The sequence below is a fragment of the Chelmon rostratus genome, chromosome 13 (genome assembly GCF_017976325.1).
Source record: "Chelmon rostratus isolate fCheRos1 chromosome 13, fCheRos1.pri, whole genome shotgun sequence".
NCBI lineage: Eukaryota > Metazoa > Chordata > Actinopteri > Chaetodontiformes > Chaetodontidae > Chelmon > Chelmon rostratus.
In genome coordinates, this window is record NC_055670.1 from 26,591,641 (window position 1) to 26,612,282 (window position 20,642).

General features: G+C 46.5%; 2 protein-coding genes across 3 annotated transcripts; both read left to right on the forward strand.

Moving 5' to 3' along the window:
* Nucleotides 1–1,229: 1,229 nt before the first annotated feature.
* Nucleotides 1,230–15,356, forward strand: med4 (mediator complex subunit 4). 2 transcript variants are annotated; one of them, XR_006007295.1, is made up of 8 exons: nucleotides 1,230–1,322; nucleotides 1,483–1,549; nucleotides 1,844–2,014; nucleotides 2,214–2,271; nucleotides 2,360–2,446; nucleotides 2,765–2,896; nucleotides 4,098–4,332; nucleotides 15,322–15,356. XR_006007295.1 is itself a non-coding variant. In XM_041951039.1 (7 exons), exons 1-7 carry the CDS (start codon nucleotides 1,249–1,251, stop codon nucleotides 4,268–4,270), a joined length of 762 nt encoding a protein of 253 aa, XP_041806973.1. In that variant the 5' UTR covers nucleotides 1,230–1,248; the 3' UTR covers nucleotides 4,271–5,045. The 2 variants fall into 2 exon arrangements, 1 of the variants encoding a protein (XP_041806973.1); XM_041951039.1 differs by lacking the exon at nucleotides 15,322–15,356 and having other exon boundaries at nucleotides 4,098–5,045.
* On the forward strand, nucleotides 5,803–20,150 carry sucla2 (succinate-CoA ligase ADP-forming subunit beta). Its single transcript, XM_041951038.1, has 11 exons — nucleotides 5,803–5,889; nucleotides 9,956–10,151; nucleotides 10,619–10,718; nucleotides 11,423–11,585; nucleotides 12,456–12,584; nucleotides 14,794–14,932; nucleotides 15,805–15,966; nucleotides 16,284–16,426; nucleotides 16,556–16,676; nucleotides 19,107–19,195; nucleotides 20,044–20,150. The coding sequence occupies exons 1-11, from the start codon at nucleotides 5,806–5,808 to the stop codon at nucleotides 20,116–20,118; spliced, it is 1,401 nt and encodes a 466-aa protein (XP_041806972.1). The 5' UTR covers nucleotides 5,803–5,805; the 3' UTR covers nucleotides 20,119–20,150.
* Nucleotides 20,151–20,642: the final 492 nt, after the last annotated feature.

A 20,642-nucleotide genomic window follows, 5' to 3' on the forward strand; every position in this document is an offset into this window, starting at 1 on the left:
TTAATCATTTAAAGTCGAGGGCCACAAATACCACCAAGAAAACTTTAGTAGAACTTTCTACAAGGTGTATTTTCATTGTTTAGGCACATTTTTAAAGACCATTTTCCAAATGTCCAAATGAGGAACTGTCCTGTCCCAGGACAGCTGTACGGCGATGAATTTAGAAGCTTTTATTTTGAAGTGGAGGTTCCGATGAAGCCCGGCATGCCTGCGGCTAACTTGACGAGTCTGTCCGCAGCCGCTCCAGACGAAAGTCAACAAAACTCGACGGACGACCGGGAATGGTTGCCAGGTGTCGGCTGTTTATCCCCCGAACGCATTGACAGAAAAAGGCAAAGAAAGTAAAAGTAAAATAAAGAAAGTACAAGTAAAATGAAGAAAGTAAAAGTAAAATAAAGAAAATAAAAGTAAAATGAAGAAAGTAAAACTAAAATAAAGAAAGTAAAAGTAAAGTAAAGTAATAATGTGACATTGGCTGGACTGCAGCAGAATATAAAAACTGCACTTTTTACTCCACTATATTAATTTTTTCATTTATTCACATTGGCAAACTAACTGTCAGAAAAAGACTTTCCATATGAAATCATGATATTAAATATGACGGATCGTTATAGATAATCCAGTCAACAGTATATTAAGTTGTTAAAATTTGCTCACTTTGTGAACATTCAATCTTTAAAAACAGTCAAATGATGTATGAATATTAATGTAGCACTCTTACTTTCTATGTGCTAATAATACTTTCAATTAAAATCTTTAATAGAGGATTTTTATTTGTAATGGAGTATTCTTTATACTGTGTTATTGGCACTCTTCTGCAGTAATACACTTCTTCCATTACTGCTTGCAGTGAAGCTTACTGCCTCTGTGTTGGTGTGAATGAGACGTTAATTATATTTTTACTATATAAATGGTGTACTTCTCCGTATGCTTTGTATGTAAAATCCTCATTCATAAAATAACTAAAGCTATGAAATACCTGCAGTGGAGCAGAAAATGTAGCATTTCCCTTTGAAGTTTGTTGCAGTAGAAGAAGAAAGTAGCACAAAATTAAAATATTCAAGTAAAGTACAAGTACTTCGAAACTGTGTTCCAGTACAGTCCAGTACTTGAGTCAACGTAGTTGCATGAGCTAATTAACACCAGAAGGTGGCAGTAGTGCTACAGCGAAGACGCCAGCTATTGTAAAAGCTCAAAGAAGAAGATACTATAACTTCCTGTCCTGCGCAGAAGCATCGTCAGACAGTCATGGCAATGGCGGCAGAGAAATCAACGAAAGAGCGGCTGCTGTCTGTGCTGGATGATTTGGAGGTTTTATCCCGGTAACGCCTGAAGTCACTCGGCTGTTCGCAGAGTGTTTGACTCGCTGGTTATTTGTTGTGTGAAGAGTTTATTCGACTGCTCGCAGCGTGAGAATCAGCGGCTACTGTTAGCCTCTTAGCTAACACAAGCTAATGTTTGAATTCCCTCTGTGTGTTTCAGGGAGCTGATCGAGATGTTGGCTCTGTCCAGGAGTCAGAAACTGCCCCAGCCGGGAGAGGACACTCAGGTAAGACAGCACACACACTCCACTGACCACACCCATAACACATCCAGGTAATACACTGATCACATCTAGGTAATACACTGATCACATCTAGGTAATACACTGATCACGTCCAGGTAATACACTGATCACATCCATGTAATACACTGATCACGTCCAGGTAATACACTGATCACATCCAGGTAAAACACTGATCACATCCAGGTAAAACACTGATCACATCCAGGTAATACACTGATCACATCCAGGTAATACAGTGATCGTATCTCATAACTAGTCAGCGTGTGTGGTCCTCAGATCCTGGAGCTGCTGGTGCAGAGGGACCGGGAGTTTCAGGAGCTGATGGAGGTGGCGCAGCAGCAGGGGAAGGTGCACCAGGAGATGCAGCTGTTGGAGAAGGAGGTGGAGAAGAGAGACAGTGATATCCAGCAGCTCCAGAAACAGCTGAAGGAGGCTGAACACATCCTGGTGGGTGGCGCTTGTTTGCTTTTTCCACACCCACACAGGTGCGACTGTTTTCTGACTGCCAGGACACCACCCGCACCGTCACAAATGTTTCCCACTGATCAAACAGGATAAATCTGTTCTTATTAGCAATTCACACAAATAAACATGGAAGCTGTGTAACAACACTAAACTCACTGCAGCTCCTTCACCTTGTCTTCAGGCCACGGCTGTTTACCAGGCGAAGGAGAAACTCAAATCTATTGACAAAGCCAGGAAAGGTGAGCCGACACACCTGTGCAACACTTCTGTTGCTTCTTTGTCTGATGGCTCGTCCATGAACTCAGCGTGTTTCTGTGTTCTGTGCAGGAAGCATCTCTTCAGAAGAGATCATCAAGTACGCTCACAGAATCAGTGCCAGTAACGCTGTGTGTGCGCCTCTCAACTGGGTACCAGGTAGGAACCACAGTCACTGCTGCTCCTGTTTCACTACACTGCTAACCCTCTGAACACCAGGCACCTCCTGGAAGGTTTTGCTTACAAAAGCAGGGAGGGCTCTCACATGTCTTTAAATGAGACGTAGAATAAAGTGACCGTTGATGTAAAGTTTAGGTTTATTTTTCCTGAGTGTTTGCAGCACATGATGCGTTCAAGGGCTGTCGGGAATCTGAAGATGATTTCTGTATTTACAGTTTCTGGCTGTGATAAACAGTTTGTTTGTACAGAAACTTGCCTTTCAGACGCTTTGAGGTCTGACACACGTGTTGTTCTCAGGTGATCCACGCAGACCCTACCCGACCGACCTGGAAATGCGCAGTGGGATGCTGGGTCACATGGCCAACCTGCCGACCAATGGCGTGAACGGACACCTGCCAGGTGACGCTCTAGCTGCTGGGAGGCTGCCAGGTGAGTCCAGTTTCACAGTTATTGATGGTTGGACGCTGTTTACTGATGATGCAGGTCATGTGACTCACTCGTCAGCAGGACGTTCCGACTCAAACGCTGTTTGTTACGCCGTTTCTTGTTTGTTAGATTTTCTCCTCAGTCTGTCACCACTGACACGTTTGCTCTGACGTCATGTTCACAGTAAGGGTGGTGCACAGCGTGTTGACCTCCGTCAGGACGCCACAGAGGACGTTTTTACTGTTACAACGCAGACGCGTGTTATTAAGTTAGACGTACGCTGCTCACCGCGGTTTGCATTGAGGTGAAATCCACCTCTCTGCCCGAATTGACTCCATCAGAAACACGTTGGACCACCTTCAGCTTTCACACAGGGAGCTGCATCGGCCAATCAAATCTGTGCACCTTTCAGGGAGATGACTTTGTAACATGACCAGAGCGTTTCTGCTGATCATCGAAGGATATCCAACATCCTGTCTCAGAACACTGTAAAGTGTCGTCCAGCGTTTCAGCCTCTGAGGCTCCGAGCCAATAACAATCTGCCGCCCCCCATCAAAGCTCTCAGCAGTTTCAGTTCCTCCAACTTTGGAACAAACTGAGATGATTCGAGGAAGTTCAGCTGCAGAAGCTTCACATTAATCATTAATAATTAATAATTAGTTAATAAAACAACTAAAATCAACAGGAGATAAATAAATGATTGTCAGGCTGTTGGTTGGTGGACGTGGTCACATGACATGTGATCAGTCGAGAGGCTCAGACTGGGTGGGACGGTTGGAGTAAGAGTCGGATGTATTTTATCCAATAAGGAGAGCGATGCTGCCGCCGCAGAGCAGATTTCTCACCTGGACTGTGACGTTTGTGGAGCTGAGAGTCGAGCTCGCAGGGGGCTGTCGGACATTAACAAGCCGCTGTGAACGAGACCCCCCGCCGCTGCTCAGACTGGATGAGGACTGATCTGTGGCCACTGTCACGGCAGCTCAACTGAAACAAGTGTCCAAAAGAGTTTGTTAAAGGAACGATTCCGCCGAGCAGAAGCTGTTTCAATGTTCACGTTAGCGTTCATGAGATGCGACGTGTTCACTGTAACACGCTGCTGTCAGTGTGGATGAGTCACGTTCAGGTAATCAGGTAATCTGAGCCGTCCTGTTCTCCGTCCACGACAGCCAGACCCAATAACCTCATCTCTGCTCTGATTCCTCAGACGTGCTGACGCCTCACTACCCCTGGCAGTCCTCGGACGTCTCCGTGGGGATGCTGCCTCCTCACCACGGCAACGACTTCGGCCTGGAGCCTCCGGGTCACAACAAAGAGAACGAGGACGACGTGGAAGCCATGTCGACCGACTCCTCCAGCAGCAGCAGTGACTCCGACTGAGACTCTGTGTGTGTGTGTGTGTGTGTGTGTGTGTGTGTGTGTGTGTGTGTGTGTGTGTGTGTGTTCTGTAGGTGGTCGCCTTCAGTGAAACTTTGTTAAGCATCATTTGTTGTCAGCTCCACTTCTCATGAAGACGTGTTATGTTGTAAGCTCGATGCCTCTCGTATCCGTTCGGCCTCAGTTAGCAGCTGGTTAGTGTATCATAAAGACAGGAAGCTGGTATCTTATCTTTGTCCACAGGTCACACAGTCTGCCTCTGAACTCATGAACATGTTGCGTCTTGTTTATTTAATCTGACTGTGTAATTTGTCTCATTCATGTACTTTTTACAGACGTGTCTGGGATTGTGTGACAAATGGTTTCTAGGTCTGGCAGCCTCAAACTGATGAGAAGACAGAGCCGGGCTAGCTGTTTGCCCCTGTTTCCTGTCTTTATGCTAAGCTAAACTAAGCTAACTGGCTCTTCGTACTGACGTACAGACGTGAGCGTGGCGTCAGCGTCCTGATGGAACTGCAGCAGGAAGTGAATGAGTGTTTAATGTTGAACTGTTCCTTTAACCGTCTGATCTGCACCAGTTTGAGGTTTGAACAGCAGTTTGTGATTTGTTTGCATATAGTTTGAGTAGACTGTGTGCAAATAAGCACAAATTAAACAAAAGTAAAACCTAATGGAGAGATGAACTGTTGGAGTCAAGACTCTGTGAAGATCAACCTCACACACACACGTGTGAACAAATACTGTTAATGTACCTCTGTGTAAATAAGCTTGTACATACTCAGCCTTGTAAATAAATACTTTTAGAATAGAAAGTCTGTTCGTCTGTCTGTCTGTCGAGGCTTTAGAAAGCCTTGATGGAGTCAAACACATGTAAATTAAAGCAGCAGATACAGTCTGAGATCATCACTGGAAAATGATTTAATAACGTCAAAGTTATGATGCTGATAAACATCCCTGAAAAGACACAATAAAGCCTCATCAGCGCCTACAATCATTATTCTGCAGTAATAAAGTTATTAGATTTATCATTTAGGTGAAAGGCCACAGTGAGGCCATATTTAACTGTGTCAAGGCTGTGATGGTGCTGCCTTTACTAACATTTTGTAAACTACCACTTCGTTGATTATCATAAATCTGAGTAGTGTATTTTCATTTAAAATACCAAATACATGCTAGCTTTTGTAGTATGGTTTTTGTATATGTTGTAGTATCAGGCAGCATACCTCATTTATGTAGCCAGAATGTTATGAAGATGAGAAGTAATGCTCATCAGATTTGTGGCAGATATTTGAAATCATTTATTTGCTGATAATGTTTGTGTTTCACCGTTACAACAACCAGCTGTTATTTGTATTTTCCCTTCGTGGTAAACTTCAAATTCTATTAACCTGAATATTTCCCAGCTGTATTTTCCGAGTTTGTTTGTGCCTTATTTTGAAGAAAGTTATCATTTCCGACAGCGTTTGAAGGCGGCATTGGGGAAGCCACCGCTGAGGCTCACTACGCATGCGCGTTAATACTCTGCTGTAGAGGGAGACATGGCGACGTCCCTAATCTGCGGCCGTTTGACGGCTAGCCTGAGAAACTCAGGGGCCAGAAACACTATCAGCTCCGCTTCCAAGGTGAGTGTGTGTCCACATTGAAGTGAAGGCCTCTGGCTTTCGGAGCAGGTGTGTGTGGCAGCGCTGCACCTTTCTTTGCGACAGCAGCTTCACAAAAACCGACAGGGTCATATTTGACATTAGCATTGTCTCCATTGAGTTCGCGTTGTTTTTGGCTAACGCGCTAGCTAGCGCGGAACTAGCGTTAGCGCGGCTGGCTGTCACTGGCGCTGATATGAAGTGAGTCAGTAAAAACAGCAGCTATAATGCGCGCAGTCCTCTGAGCTCAGCACGTCCTGTCTCATCTGTGTGCTGTTATAACCGGTGCGTGTGTGTGGAGGTGGCGGAGCGCGGTGAGCTGTAGCTCGCTGACCTCCACCTGCAGCTGCTAGCTTACAGGCTCTGCTGAGCTCTGCGCCATCGCATCTGTCCCGCTGCGTCTTCAGTGACAAGCTCTGTGGACAAATCCTGGACGAGCAGCTTTCACTGCAGAGGAAGGTTGTCAGCACGAAACCAGGGGAGAGATCCACTAACGTGTTGTTCTGCTGGCGCGATAATAAGAAGATGAGTCACGCAATCATTATTTTACATGAGCAAACAAGTCACAGCCTCAAATCTGTGGCTGTTAACTCAAGGACGTCCCAAGTGTTGTCACACAAACTGCTAACCTGCTGATCTGAGGGCCAGCTGTGCTGTCTACCTGGGCCTCAGGTGGACTCACTGTTAGAACTGCACATTTGAATGATTGTGACAGATAGTTGTATCTTTAATGTGTGTTTCGCTGCTGTTCCAGTGACTCAGATTTCTCACCTTATTTTCTGTGTTTATAAAGTGCAAATATTTAGTATTTAAATCCTTTACTGCAGTAAAAACAGCAATACCACTCAGTAAAAGTACTCCACAACAAGTAAAGGTCTTGCACTTAAAGCTACAGTATCATCAGTAACAAGTAAATGTACATATATTCAGTCAAATGTCTTCTGTTGGTTTTAGATTTACTGTATAATGATACACTATTTTATACTGTCTTGTACAAGTACCTCAGAATTGTATGGTCTCTTGTGTAATGTCTTCTGTCGGTATCACTGACCCTCCTTCATTCACATCATTTGGGGTTTTTATCCACGTTGAAGTATTTGCTGTATGTAGAACTTTTTTAATTGCAGTATTACTACATCATGATACAGTAAGTGAACAGATGGAGTAATATGACAGAAGAGAGCTACTTCATCACATTAATGTCAGATCTAATTGAAGACGTTCTGCTTCGTCCTGCCCTCACGTCTAATGTGAGACGAGATATTAACTGTATGTCAGATCAATATGAACCAGCTGTGGTATAAGTACTGTGTATTTGTATATCAGATTAATATGAACCAGCTGTGGTATAAGTACTGTGTATTTGTATATCAGATTAATATGAACCAGCTGTGGTATAAGTACTGTGTATTTGTATATCAGATTAATATGAACCAGCTGTGGTATAAGTACTGTGTATTTGTATATCAGATTATTATGAACCAGCTGTGGTATAAGTACTGTGTATTTGTATATCAGATTAATATGAACCAGCTGTGGTATAAGTACTGTGTATTTGTATATCAGATTAATATGAACCAGCTGTGGTATAAGTACTGTGTATTTGTATATCAGATTAATATGAACCAGCTGTGGTATAAGTACTGTGTATTTGTATATCAGATTATTATGAACCAGCTGTGGTATAAGTACTGTGTATTGTAATGCAGCACATTAAAGGTGAGGTGATTCATTAGCTGGTGTTTCCTCACAGTCCAGCAGCTGTGTGCTCTGCTGTTTGTCGACTGAAGCACACGACACGATGCGTTAAAGCTGAAAGCATCAACGACTGATCGATCAGTCGATAGACAGAAAATTAATCAGCTTAATTTTAATGATTGATTTATCGTTGGAGTCATTTTTCAAGTATAAATATTTAGTCACTACTTATTGCTGTCAAATGTGAAGATTGTGCTGGTGGACTGAGTGTCTTTGAGTTTTTGCTGTCTCATATATTAAACAGGAGTTAAAGTGTCGTCTGTGTTGGATCATCTGCTCTGCAGTGAGTCTGACGTGATGCAGATCAACACTTGGTCGTGTGAATGCAGCAGCGGTCAGTTTTCCCACATTGTGATGGTTTCCTGAACGTGTCTGATGTCCAGCTGACTCGGCTGAGCGGAGCTGTGTTGAGAAACACTTTAACCGCGCTGGTCTGCTTTCACGTCCTTCATCAGGCTTCCGCTGGTGCTCAGGATGGCAGATGCATAGTTTCTGTTTAATGTGAGTGTTTTACAGATGGCGCCCTGCTGCTCGCTGCCCGTGCTGGTGTCGTTGAGGTCTGATGGTGGTGGTCCAGAGCAGAGATGAGCCATATCTGAAATACTCACATTGTGATTGGTTTGGCAGGTGCTGTGAAGAGTGGGGGTCACTGCTTTGGTGATTTTCTGCAGTTGTTTGTGACTGAAAAAGTTTGAGATCAGTGATGATATATTTGTTTTCTGGCATGTCGGCTCACATGTGGAGAATATTTGTAGGTTGTGGCCCCTCTGCAGCATCTCAGCACTTCAATAATGTGTGACGTGACACATTTAGCTCCATTGGAAACTGCAGCTCCTGCATTTTGACTTGAGTAATATTCCAGACACAGAGTTTATCTGCTGATGTGCTTTGTTATTATGATCCTTCAGATTTTCATGTTTTCAGACTGTTTATGGTTAGGATGTTCTCAGAGGCAGCCGGTCAGTTCACTTCTTTCAGTGATGACTTTAGTGGGGGGGTCCGCCATCCCTGCACAGGATTCTGATTGTTCTTTTTTGGTTGTTTTCCTGTTTTGTTTGCTTCTTGAAGGAAATGTTAGAAGAGGCTGTTAAATCTAGTCTGCGGATTAGGCCTCCACCTTCAGCACCCTCTAAACTTTCCTTACCCCCTACCCGAACCAGGGTTTGTATTCCACCCCGCTTTTATTGGTGCAGCTGGTGAGAGGCAGGGGTAGATGATGGTAGTGCGGCAATCGGCAGTTACATGTGGCATCTAGGCCTGTGGTAGCATTGTAGCAGCTAACAATAGCTAAAGCGGTGGTAGTATGATAGCATCTTAGCAGTTAGTATTGGCAGCTAGCAGTTAACATTAACAGTATAGGTGAATCTAGGTTTACTGTCTTCTTCTGTTCCTCTTAGCAGGTAGCAGTTAGCATTAGCATTAGCATTAGCATTGGCATTAGCTAAATGGTTGCATCAGAACGGTATTGTCTTCTTCTGTTCTTCTTAGTGGTTAGCATTAGCATTAGCTAAATGGTAGCATCGGTACTGGCCACTACCTGGAGCATCTCTGGGTCAGCTGAACATGGCGGTGCTGTTTGGATTGTGTAGGAGCAGTGTGAACTGGCACTAGGGGGGGTGACTCTGGGACGCCGGAGTTCACCGCCTAGCCTCCTGGAGGTGTAGTGGGACTAAGTAGGCGAAACACTGTTGAAGGGAGGTTTCCACCTGATGACCCCCAGAGACGTGTTAGGAATCACTGCTCTTTGGCAGGTATAGAGGCAGATTAGAGCTCCAAGGTTCTTCACTGAGAATGAATCCTCTTTTTGAGCACAAGGATCTTCTGTTTAAATTAACTGTGTTCATGTAAGGGATGAACAGGAAATGATGCAGCTTGTAACGCAGCCTCACAGCTGACTGATCTGTGGCTGCTGATGGCACAATGGAAAGAGTCAGAGTATTGATTATTGATTGACTTCTTTAGGAGAGCAGTGTGTGAACAGATCCTTTAACGCTCTGCTGTGTTTCTGTAGCAGCTCAACAAGTGCTGGTTTGCAGTGGCGTTAAACAGCACTTACTGTTGCCATGGTAACCATGGATGGTACCAAATCAGCCAGTGAAATCTTCAGGGTTATAAGGTATTTTTTTACATAATAAAGAGAAAACAGGCAGCGAAGCACGACGAGGACAAAGAAAGCAAACAGGAAGTGAAGGACGAGAACAAAGCTTCGGTCAGTCGCTCAGGTCTCCCTCAGGAACTGAACTCTGATCACCCCTCACTCCTCCTCTGCTCGCTCCCCCTGTCGCTCCAGGTTCTCGGTAGTTCCTCGAGTCTGCTGGGAGGCCATGTGTCCCAGCTGCAGCCCCCCCTCCTGCAGCAGCAGCGGAGGAACCTCTCCCTCCACGAGTACATGAGCATCGGGCTGCTGAAAGAGGCCGGCATCTCCGTGCCGGCCGGCATGGTGGCCAGCTCCTCAGAGGAGGCCTACGCTGTGGCCAAGCAGATCGGTAAGCCAATCATCAAACTCTCCATATCAAACACGCCGACCCGAAACGAGGAGCCGACAGTCGCTGAGGCCTGACACCTGGTTCATGTGTTCATGACGTCCTCTGACAGCTCCTGACCTTTGTTGAGTTTAAATAGCCGAAGCCAAGTAGAGACACACACTCAGTCTAAACATAGACCCCTGCTTCAGTGGTGTCACATGACACTCGGCTCGCACAGTTCCAGCATAGCATGAAGTTCTGCCAGTGATCACTGTTAGAATCAGTGTGTGTCCGTCCTTAAAGCTGCTGTAACCTTCATCATGTGTCTGATAGTGATGAAGCTGCAGCTTCACAGTCGCTTCAGCTCGTTTATCTGCCAGACACAACTTCACTTTGTGCTTCAATGCTGCTGCTCTAATTCTCTTTATTCATTTTATTAACGAAATGTGCTTTAATTGTGTGTGTGTGCGCGTGTGTGTGTGTGTCAGGCTCGAAGGACCTGGTGGTGAAAGCTCAGGTGCTGGCCGGCGGCAGGGGGAAGGGGACATTCGAGGGCGGACTGAAGGGAGGAGTGAGGATCGTCTACTCGTGAGTCATCATCCTGCAGTAACCTGCTGCGTCCACTTCCTGTTTGTCTGCTAGCTTCTGGTTGCTGTTGTAGGAACTTTCCAAGATGGCGGCGCGTGCAGACGCAGCGGCTCGTTGCTCCCGTGTTTACGTTTTTATTTGTTTTTACTCGTTTCCACTTTTACTTCTCTTCTGGAAGCTCTGACACAGAACAGCAGGTCTGAACTGTGGAGTCCAGTTCGGACTTCTGGTATATTTTTATTTGCATTTACGAACATTATTATTGCACGTTGGTTAATTTTATTATAGTTATCTTAATTTTACTCTTTCTAATCTTTCTTATCTTTCTTATTATCTTGTTTCTAACAGGGGAGTTGCAATGAAAATTTCATTGACATGTCATGCTCTGACAATAAAGAATCTTGAATCTAGTAAATACAAAAGTCTAAAGTCCGGGTCCTGATTGGCTCACTCGGTCTACTGTTATAGGAAGGTCACATGATCTTTATGACGAGGTCATGTGATCTGACACCTGACACCAGTCCACAGTCTTCATCTCAGTGTTGTTGAGCGAAAACTAGCTGCTGTGTTGCAGTTTGATGTTTCTGAGGTGACAAAGATCATGAGCTCTGCACTTCTTGTGGTGATGTGATGAAAGCAGCAGACATGGCGTCTCTTCTGACAGTCTTCATGTCCTTCCTCACCCTCCTCCTCCTCCTCCCCAGGCCAGAGGAGGCCCGAGACATTTCGTCCCAGATGATTGGTCGAAAGCTGTACACTAAACAGACTGGAGAGGCCGGTCGCATCTGCAACCAGGTGTTCATCTGCGAGCGCAGGTATCCACGCAGGGAGTACTACTTCGCCATCACCATGGAGAGGTCCTTCCAGGTGAGGGGGCGTCACACAGAGACACACATGTACATGCTGAGGGGTTACACCGTATCCATGGTGACCACACACGTAGCCCCTGAGGTCACGATGGAGATACCACATGGGCACCAGAACAGCTGTGATTGGTCAGCTTGGACTGCCTTGCTGTACACAGATGTACAGAAGACAGAACAGTCAAGACCATAATAATAATAATAATAATAATAATAATACAAGCATTCCTCTCAGCGGCTGAGTCCATTGTGATTCAATGTGCTGCTGTTTGCTGGTTGTGCTGAATTACTCCACCAGGTGGCAGCATAGCACTACAGATACTGATGAGGGTCTGTTAGCTCAGACTGCTCAGCTCGTTAACTGCAGATCGACAGACTGTTGGAGGTTTCAGGTCCCGCCACCGTGTCCTCCTCCCGCTGAGGGGACACTCGGCGATAGCAGGACACCAGTTTCTTCCTCATGCTGACTATAAAACTCAGGTGTGGAAAGACTGCAGGTATATAGTTAAAGTCGACAGAAATTAGATGGTAACGTTTTGCCACTTTTCAAAAGAAAATACCAGAAAATGTCTTCGACCTCCCTAAATGAGGATTTGCTGCTTTTGTTCTATTAAATCTGTTTGGGTTTGTGACCGTTAGTGAGACTAAACAGGGCAGACAAAGACAATGAATCCATGAATTACTGGTCAGAATGAATGTTGAGGACGGCTCTAACAGTCAGCTGGTTTTCTGATTCATCGTCTCTCGTGTTGTGACTGAATCTGTTTTCTCGTTGTGGATGGAAATTATTCAGCTCCGTGAACACGATGGTGAAATCACAATGTGCAGAAACCGGGAGCGTTAAACTCCTCATCACCCCTCTGGTGTCCCGCAGGGTCCCGTGCTGATTGGCAGCTCGCAGGGGGGCGTGAACATCGAAGACGTGGCGGCGGAAAATCCAGACGCCATTGTGAAGGAGCCCATCGACATCATGGAAGGCATTAAGATGGAGCAGGCTGTCAAGGTACGATCGATAGGAGACGGAGCGAGTCTCAGAACAGACGGGGGACATTCCAGCTGTGTGTGTGTGTGTGTGTGTGTGTGTGTGTGTGTGCGTGCGCGTGTGCGTGCGTGCGTGGTCTCTCTCAGGAGGAAAGCTAGTTTCTGAACAGGACACAGTCCAGTCTGTTCCTCTCAGCAGACTCCCTCCTTGTTGTTTTTGCACACTGAACGGAGAGGCCTGATGGAGGTCTGGACTGATGGTCCTGATCCGTCTCTGGATCTCGTAGAAGACAATCTGCTGTCGTTTGGACGTCTTCGTCCTGGCCCGATTTTGCAGCCTGTGAGCAGAAAGCAGCTGTTGTGTTTTATTTGGAGACGCTGGTTGTTTGGAGGATCCAGTTTGACTCCAGCGCGTCTTTAACGTCGCTCTGAATGTTGACGGAGGACGTCAAACTGTCTCATCAGCGCTGGTCGGTGAAGGATCAGCTGACTGCAGGAAAGCGGCTGCCTGCAGCCTTTGAGCCTCGTTTGGCTCCTAGTTTTGGGTTTCAGGTTCAGTTTCAGCTGTGAACACAGTGAAGCAGCTGAAGAGCTGGAGGAGACCAAAAACAGAGCTAAAATGAAAGACAGCGTTGCACAGCTGTCTGCTAACATGCTAATATGCTAGCTAAAACATCTTCACAGGCAGTAACATGTGAGAGCTGTGTCGCTCTAACATCCAGCAGTTTCAAGCTGAATCTGTTGACCAGTTTCAGAGCGCCGTCTGAGGTCACTTCCTGCTGCGTCGCCCGACTTTTCACTGCTTCCCAGAACTCAGATCATGTTTTTCTGCACACAAACAGACTCGTGCATGGATGCAACAACAAATCAGAAGCAATGAGTTAAAAGCTGCGAGATTCAGGCCGTCGGGGAACGTTTTCTCGTCTGTAGCTTCAGGAGGTCGTTTCAGGGTTCGTGTTCACGTTCTTTTTTTCTGAATTTCCTCCTAAATGGACTCTTTTCTCCTTTCTCTCTGTCTCCACTCGTCCTTTTGCTCTCGTCTGATGTGAGTGTCATTCGACGGCGGATCTCTTTGTTTTCTGGATGCTGAATGTGTCGGTTGTCATAGTGAGAGCGGTGGCTCGATATGTTCGATGGAGGAGAGGCGCTGATTGCAGGACTCTGAGCAGATGGAGGTCCATTGACGTCCCCTCGCTCCTTTATTTATTTGTGTCCACTGAGACGTGTTTGTAGAACGACGTGACATTTCTAAACGCCGGCAGCTTTCCAGCCTCTCTCTTTAAACGAGCTTGTTGAAGTCAGAGACTCCTGGTTGTGATGATGGTATCTCCTTCAAATGTCTGTTTCATCAACATGTTTCTGCTACAGTTCAGTGATAAGACTTTAAACCAGGTCCGCTCCAGGGCTCATCTCCTGATCACAGTCGGGGAAGTGACGCTATCGAAGTTTCGTGCTGCGATTATTGCGGCCAAAAATATCATCAAGCTTTTCTAAAACGCTCTCATTCGTGAAATGACTTCACGACTAGGGATGCCGCTTTAATGTGCGAGTGATTCAACCGAGAACAGATCTACCTTTTCTGTAATGTGAGACGACCCTGACGGAGGCTCAGACCACCTGACTGGACTGTCGGCGGTCGGCTAGTTTAGCTGTAGTTTGGCACAGCTATGGTTCGTTATTGCGTATTCGTAGCCGACCGCCGCAGAGTTAGCCGTGTTGTGGCCGGCTGCTCGCAGCGCCCGGCGTTCGGTAATGACGTCATCCACATCAGAGGTAGTTGCCTGGAGATGCTGGATGTTGATAACATGCCACCACGGGCTCAGAGGGGAATAGCACCAGCATATCAGAACTAAATATTGGAATATGAACGAGTTTCTGCAGATTATGCGTTATATAGAGGCTGCGCATGGATGCCCCGAGTACTCGCATTATACGGATATACGCGCCGCTCCTCTGGGGCTAATTTCTTCAAAACGACTCCAAATGCCACCAAAGTTGTCTGGGGGAGTAAATGGTCGTATTTAATGCTACAAATAAGGTCCAGGTTGTAAAAAACCAAAGTTATCCTTTAAACTCACAGACTCGTGAGTCGTGTGAAGTCTCGCATTAGAAAAGGTTGATGGGAACGGCTAACGTCCAAAAACTCGAGGCGGTGTGTGTCTTCGGTCAGGTCGTGGCGTCCGTGATGCTGAGAAGGCGACGTGTTAATGAAACGTTTGGTGCCGCTGCAGGTCGCTCAGAAGATGGGCTTCCCTCCGGCGCTGGTCAACGAGGCGGCGGAGAACATGATCAAACTGTACAACCTGTTCATCAAGTACGACGCCTCCATGGTAGAGATCAACCCCATGGTGGAGGACTCCTCTGGCATCGGTACACACACACACACACACACACACACACAGTCCCAACAGATGCTGTATTTCCTCCTGTTAGTCTGATAGAAGCTACAGCGAGCAGTGAGTAAATACCTGAGAGGTGTTTTAAAGGTTCACGTCTTCAGCAGGAACCAATGAGCTGACAGCTGCAGGCAGGTTTGAGTCTTCTCATGGGACTTGTTGACAAAACGAACAGCATGAACCTTTACAGGAAGTGAAGTCTGACACTCAGATCAATAAGATCTGTAGGTGTGTGTGAATGTGCAGGTGTCACACCTGTGAAACAGCTGAAAAATCCAAGTTTCATTTTTAGCACAAAATCTTATAATTAGAGTTTGAAGCCACAGTCCAACAGACAGAAGTGTAACAAAAACACTTGATGAGGTGTGTGTGTGTGTGTGTGTGTGTGTGTGTGTGTGTGTGTGTGTGTGTGTGTGTGTGTGTGTGTGTTTGCACAGTCAGTGAGTCATGGTTAAAGAGTCTCTGTGACTCACAGCAGTGAGTTCCTCATGAATCAGACCACTGACTGACACAGTTAATGAGATCACACACTCCAGACGGGTTGTTAGATCAGCCTGACGAGAAGTTTGGTCCTCAGGCTAATTAACGACACGTCATCTTAATATTAGATCATAATAATAAGAAGAATAATAATAATAACAATAATAGCAGCCTCCAGCTGCTGGACGGCTCTGGCCTTCTGTTGAGGATCAGGTTGAGGATCAGGTTGCTGTGAGGTGCCTGTGTGCAGGGCTGACTTGTCCCTGCATGGACAGGGGGGTCAGGTTGGGGTTAATGAAGCTTTGGACTCACCGTTTGTTCGTTAGCGTTGTCGTGCTGAAACCTTGTGTCTCTGCTCGTCACCAGTGATGTGCATGGACGCCAAGATCAACTTTGACTCCAACGCAGAGTACCGTCAGAAGAAGGTGTTCGACATGCAGGACTGGACCCAGGAGGACCCCCGGGACCGGCAGGCCGCCAAGGCTGACCTCAACTACATCGGCCTGGACGGAACCATCGGCTGTCTGGGTCAGTTAAATGTCACAAAGGCACAGACGGTCAGTCGGGACCTTTAAAAAAAAGAGAGATGATAAACCACTGCTATCGTTGCTAACAGCTAGCTGTTTTGGACCAGGCTATTTAGTTGTTTGGAGCCAAACTATTTCCAGGAACAAAAGCGTTCATTCTGAAGTTGCATGCGTGAAAACGTAACGACTGCGCAGCGTCTCTGGTATCTCTGTCTTCTTCTGCGGTTGAATATACTGTAATAAGAAGAGCGAGCTGTTCCCAGCATGCCGCTGGCCGCCGCTCGCTGTGGAGTGACGAGTGTTTGTGGTTGTTTGTAGTGAACGGAGCAGGTCTGGCCATGGCCACCATGGACATCATCAAGCTCCACGGCGGTACGCCGGCCAACTTCCTGGATGTGGGAGGAGGAGCCACGGCTCATCAGGTGACCGAGGCCTTCAAACTCATCACCTCTGACAGGAAGGTAAGGAAACACCTGCCGCTGGTCCCACAGGCTGTTCGATGCTCTCTAACGTTAGCGTAGCTTCGTGCTGGGCGGCGATGGAGCGCGTCATCAGTCGATGTTGTGCGTTTTGAATCTTGTGTCGCTCAGGTTCAGGCCATCCTGGTCAACATCTTTGGAGGCATCATGAGGTGTGACGTCATCGCTCAGGGCATCATCATGGCTGTCAGAGACCTGGACCTCAAGATCCCCATCGTAGTGCGGTTACAAGGTACAACACACACACACACACACACACACACACACACACTCACACACACTCTGACAGACCTCCAGGCAGCACTGAGGGACAACTTGTGCCGTCTCCTTCTTCAAAGTCGGCTCCTGGAAGAGACCAATGAACAAAGTGGACTGTGGATTATTGGATTATTATTAGGGGTGAACGATAGTTATCGGGCCGATAACAGGAAATTATGTCGTCATTCCGATAAGTCCGATATCATGACGAACAGCCCCGATAACATATGTGTTTTTGTCAGCACGGCAGCGCCTCGCTCCCACTATGAGACCAGAATGGCCTGCAGTGAATGCTGCGTTCAAGTGACGTTGGCATAATCAGGAAAACTGGAAAAAATCAAGAATACCCCCTCATGCCAGAAAACAACTCGTTAACTCGGGCATAATTTTGCTAGTTGCTGACTGGAATTAACATTCGCAGCATTTTTACACATGTTACACATAAGGAATAGAAACATGAGCTTAAATAGGCCGAAAGAACGACTAGTAAACGAGTTTTAATACTTCAAACCTGGTCAGCCACCTGAAACATAACCACCGTTTTGACGGAGTTTGGAAAGCGTATGAGGACGGCCTGCTAAAGACGCTAACGTTAGCAAGCCAGCCGCAAAGAAGCCACAGACTGACACACGTCGGCGAGGCTTTCGAAAAGTCCGAGAAATTTGCCAAAGATGACCCACGGGCTCAGGTTATTGAAGATTAAATCATGGACGTGATGGTGCTTGTCTTTCTATGGACTGCCCTTCTTTTTGTTTGTTTACATAGATCAGTCTCAGTAAGCGATCATGTATCTTCCTTCAGCATGACATAGAAGCCCGACGCGAAGCGGGGGGGTTTATTTCTCCATAGGAACCTGCTCACTATACGTTATCCCGCTTAGAACACGGCTTACTGCTAAAGCATTCAATAATGTGACATAAAATAGTGATTAAAAAACATTTTATTGATTTAAAATGAGCCTACTCGTCTGTCACCGCTCTCACTGCGCAGCGGCTCTGAAAGTTAACACGTACGTTGCGTAGCAACCGCCTCTCACTGTGCGCCGCTGTTTTTGGTTTGTTTGTGGTATTGATGTCATGATGTTAGGGATATGTGTGTGTTATCGGTTATCAGTATCGGTTTTAAAAAACAATTATCGTGCATCCCTAATTATTATGTATTTGTGGATATTTATACTCCACATTGTAAAGAGCAGCTGGTGGTGAGAAAGGCAGTCGGTCCTTTTTGTTCCACATCACTTCAAACCGAGCCGACATGTGACGGTTTTCTTCAGGGTGACACAGCGTCACCTTTCTTTCACGCCTCATCCGTGTGTCTTAAAGCACCTGCAGTATAATAAGCACAGAAAACGGCACAAAGCAGAGCAGCGGTGGCTTCTCTCTCTGCCTTTAAACCCCCTGAAGTCCTGAATGACTCACAGCGGTTGGGACCGTGAAGGTTTTCAGTCTTCTAAAGCCCAGCACGTGGTTTCCAGAGGCTGCAGAGTTCAGCACCACGGGGTACAATTCTGCATTCAGAGTGACTTCAGTCCTGATTCAACAAACCATCCGTTGGCTGACCCGACACGTGCCGGCACACGTTGTAGCACGAAGGCCAGATTTCAGTTGTCGTGCAGAAGCTGAAATCCGGCCTCGGACTGTTTGAAGCCTCTGAGCAGCGTTCAGTCATCTGCTAATCCTGACTCATTGATCATTGACACAAACTGAACGTCCTGGATCAGAGTTCATGTCTCACTGGTGGCCGTAGCAACAAGCTGCCGCTAACACAGCTGTTTGAACACGAGGCTAAATGGTCGCTAAGACTGCACGGTCATGCTAGCAGCTCTGTGAGACTGTACTCAGGCACCACTTTGAGATTAATGCTAACATCAACATGCTAGCATGTTTAGCAGGTGTAATGTTTACCACGTTCACCATCTTAGTTTAGCGTGTTAGCATGCTAATATTAGCTAACTAGCAGTAAACATACAGTGTGAATGTCATCAGTGCTGCAGGTATAAACCAAAGTGTTGGTAGCATTAAAATGAAAAAGAATCAGGATTAAAGTTTTATAGATCATCCTGAGGGGAACAAGACCGCCACTCACCCAGCAGCTGGTGAGACGCTTCATTCTGGATCAAGTGGTGACAGACAGACAGACAGACAGGCAGGCAGACAGACTGGCAGACAGACAGACACTGTATGTTTAAACTGCAGAGTCCTCCAGAGAGGAGAGACCATGAGGTCATTCAGGTCAACAGGTTTATTCAGTGGAGAGCAGGAAAACAAAAGAAAACATGGCAGCCGGTCAGACTCGACCTGAACGTCCGGTCAGATTTTTTTTTCTGGGGACGTTTCACAGTTTTTAAAACTCCACTTTGATCTGATCTGATACAATCTTGATTTTTTTGGTTTTGTTTGTGAAGGGACGAGAGTGGACGATGCCAAAGCTCTGATCGCTGCCAGTCCACTGAAGATCCTGGCCTGTGATGACCTGGACGAAGCCGCCAAAATGGTACACACACACACACACACACACACACACACACACACACACAAGCAACACCACCACATGCTGCAGGCTGGGAGATCTCACGTTACTGTGGACATTTAAAAATGCTCCAGAACTGTAGAACTGTGAAGCTTTTTGAACAATAAAGGTTGAGCTTTGTGTAGGTTTAGTTGGTGTCAGCAGAACATTTAAACCTGACGCAGCGCACGCGATGAACGCAAACATTTAGTGTCGGCTTTAAGGGTCAGAAATATTAGTTTGAATTGTAGGAACGTTCAAAGATACTGGGGGGCAACTTTATCCCACTGTCAACAAAATTGGGGCTATTCACTGCTAACAGCAAACATTAGCAGCAAACGTTAGCAGCAGACGTTAGGAGGAAACATTAGCAGCGAACGTTAGCACAAAACGTTAGCAGCAGACGTTAGCAGCGAACGTTAGCAGCAGACGTTAGCAGCAAACGTTAGCCGCAGACGTTAGCAGCAGACATTAGCAGCAGACGTTAGCAGCGAACGTTAGCAGCAGACGTTAGCAGCAAACATTAGCAGCAGACGTTAGCAGCAGACGTTGGCAGCAAACATTAGTAGCAGACATGAGCAGCGAATGTTAGTAGCAGACGTGAGCAGCGAACGTTAGCAGCAGACGTTAGCAGCGAACGTTAGCAGCAGACGTTGGCAGCGAACATTAGCAGCAGACCTTAGCAGCAGACGTTAGCAGCAAACGTTAGCAGCAGACGTTAGCAGCAAACATTTGCAGCACACGTTAGCAGCAAACATTAGCAGCAAACGTTAGCAGCGAACGTTAGCGAGTGTTTGCGCTCATTTCTGCTTGTCTCTCGTGTCTGTTCGCAGGTTGTTAAGCTTTCTGAAATCGTCTCGCTGGCTAAGGAAGCTCAAGTGGACATCACCTTCCAGCTGCCCATCTAAGATCCACGACCTCCTCACCCCAAACACTTCCTGTGACACCCCCCGCCGGACTCACCCATAATGCCCCCCCCCTCCCCGAACAGCTTAGAGGAAGCCACCCCGACGTTTCCCGTCTTACTCCGTGTCAGGATGGCGTGATGTATGCAGGTGTCCCACATGTACACCACCGCAGGTTCCACTGAGGGGGAGAAAAGACCCCGTTTCCTGTCTCCACCCTTCGTCCCCCTTCACGGTTTTTCAAACCTACAAACTTATGTTGCACTTGAGTCGATGCGCACAAACCTCCACTTTGAACTGTCACTCCACCCTGAAGCGGTCTGTTACTCCAGGACTTGTTGGGAAAACTTCCTTCGCCTGTTAAAAAAAAGCATTTTTCAGTTTGACGTCAGATTTAAGTGACATGATCTCGTGTTTTCAGTTAAGATGAAGAGTCGCGGCTGCAGCTTGGTGCTGTGAACGACTGGAAAGGCGTCGGGTAAAGGATTGTGATCCAGCTACTGTCAGAAACACACACGTAGTTAGCA

Bases quoted from the DNA above. Each gene is read 5' to 3' on its own strand.
- med4 (XM_041951039.1), top strand. From the start codon at position 1,249: ATGGCAATGGCGGCAGAGAAATCAACGAAAGAGCGGCTGCTGTCTGTG. The intron at 1,550-1,843 runs GTAAGACAGCAC...TGTGGTCCTCAG, and splicing joins AGCCGGGAGAGGACACTCAG to ATCCTGGAGCTGCTGGTGCA. The intron at 2,897-4,097 runs GTGAGTCCAGTT...CTGATTCCTCAG, and splicing joins AGCTGCTGGGAGGCTGCCAG to ACGTGCTGACGCCTCACTAC.
- sucla2 (XM_041951038.1), top strand. From the start codon at position 5,806: ATGGCGACGTCCCTAATCTGCGGCCGTTTGACGGCTAGCCTGAGAAAC. The intron at 10,152-10,618 runs GTAAGCCAATCA...TGTGTGTGTCAG, and splicing joins CGCTGTGGCCAAGCAGATCG to GCTCGAAGGACCTGGTGGTG. The intron at 19,196-20,043 runs GTACACACACAC...GTCTGTTCGCAG, and splicing joins TGGACGAAGCCGCCAAAATG to GTTGTTAAGCTTTCTGAAAT.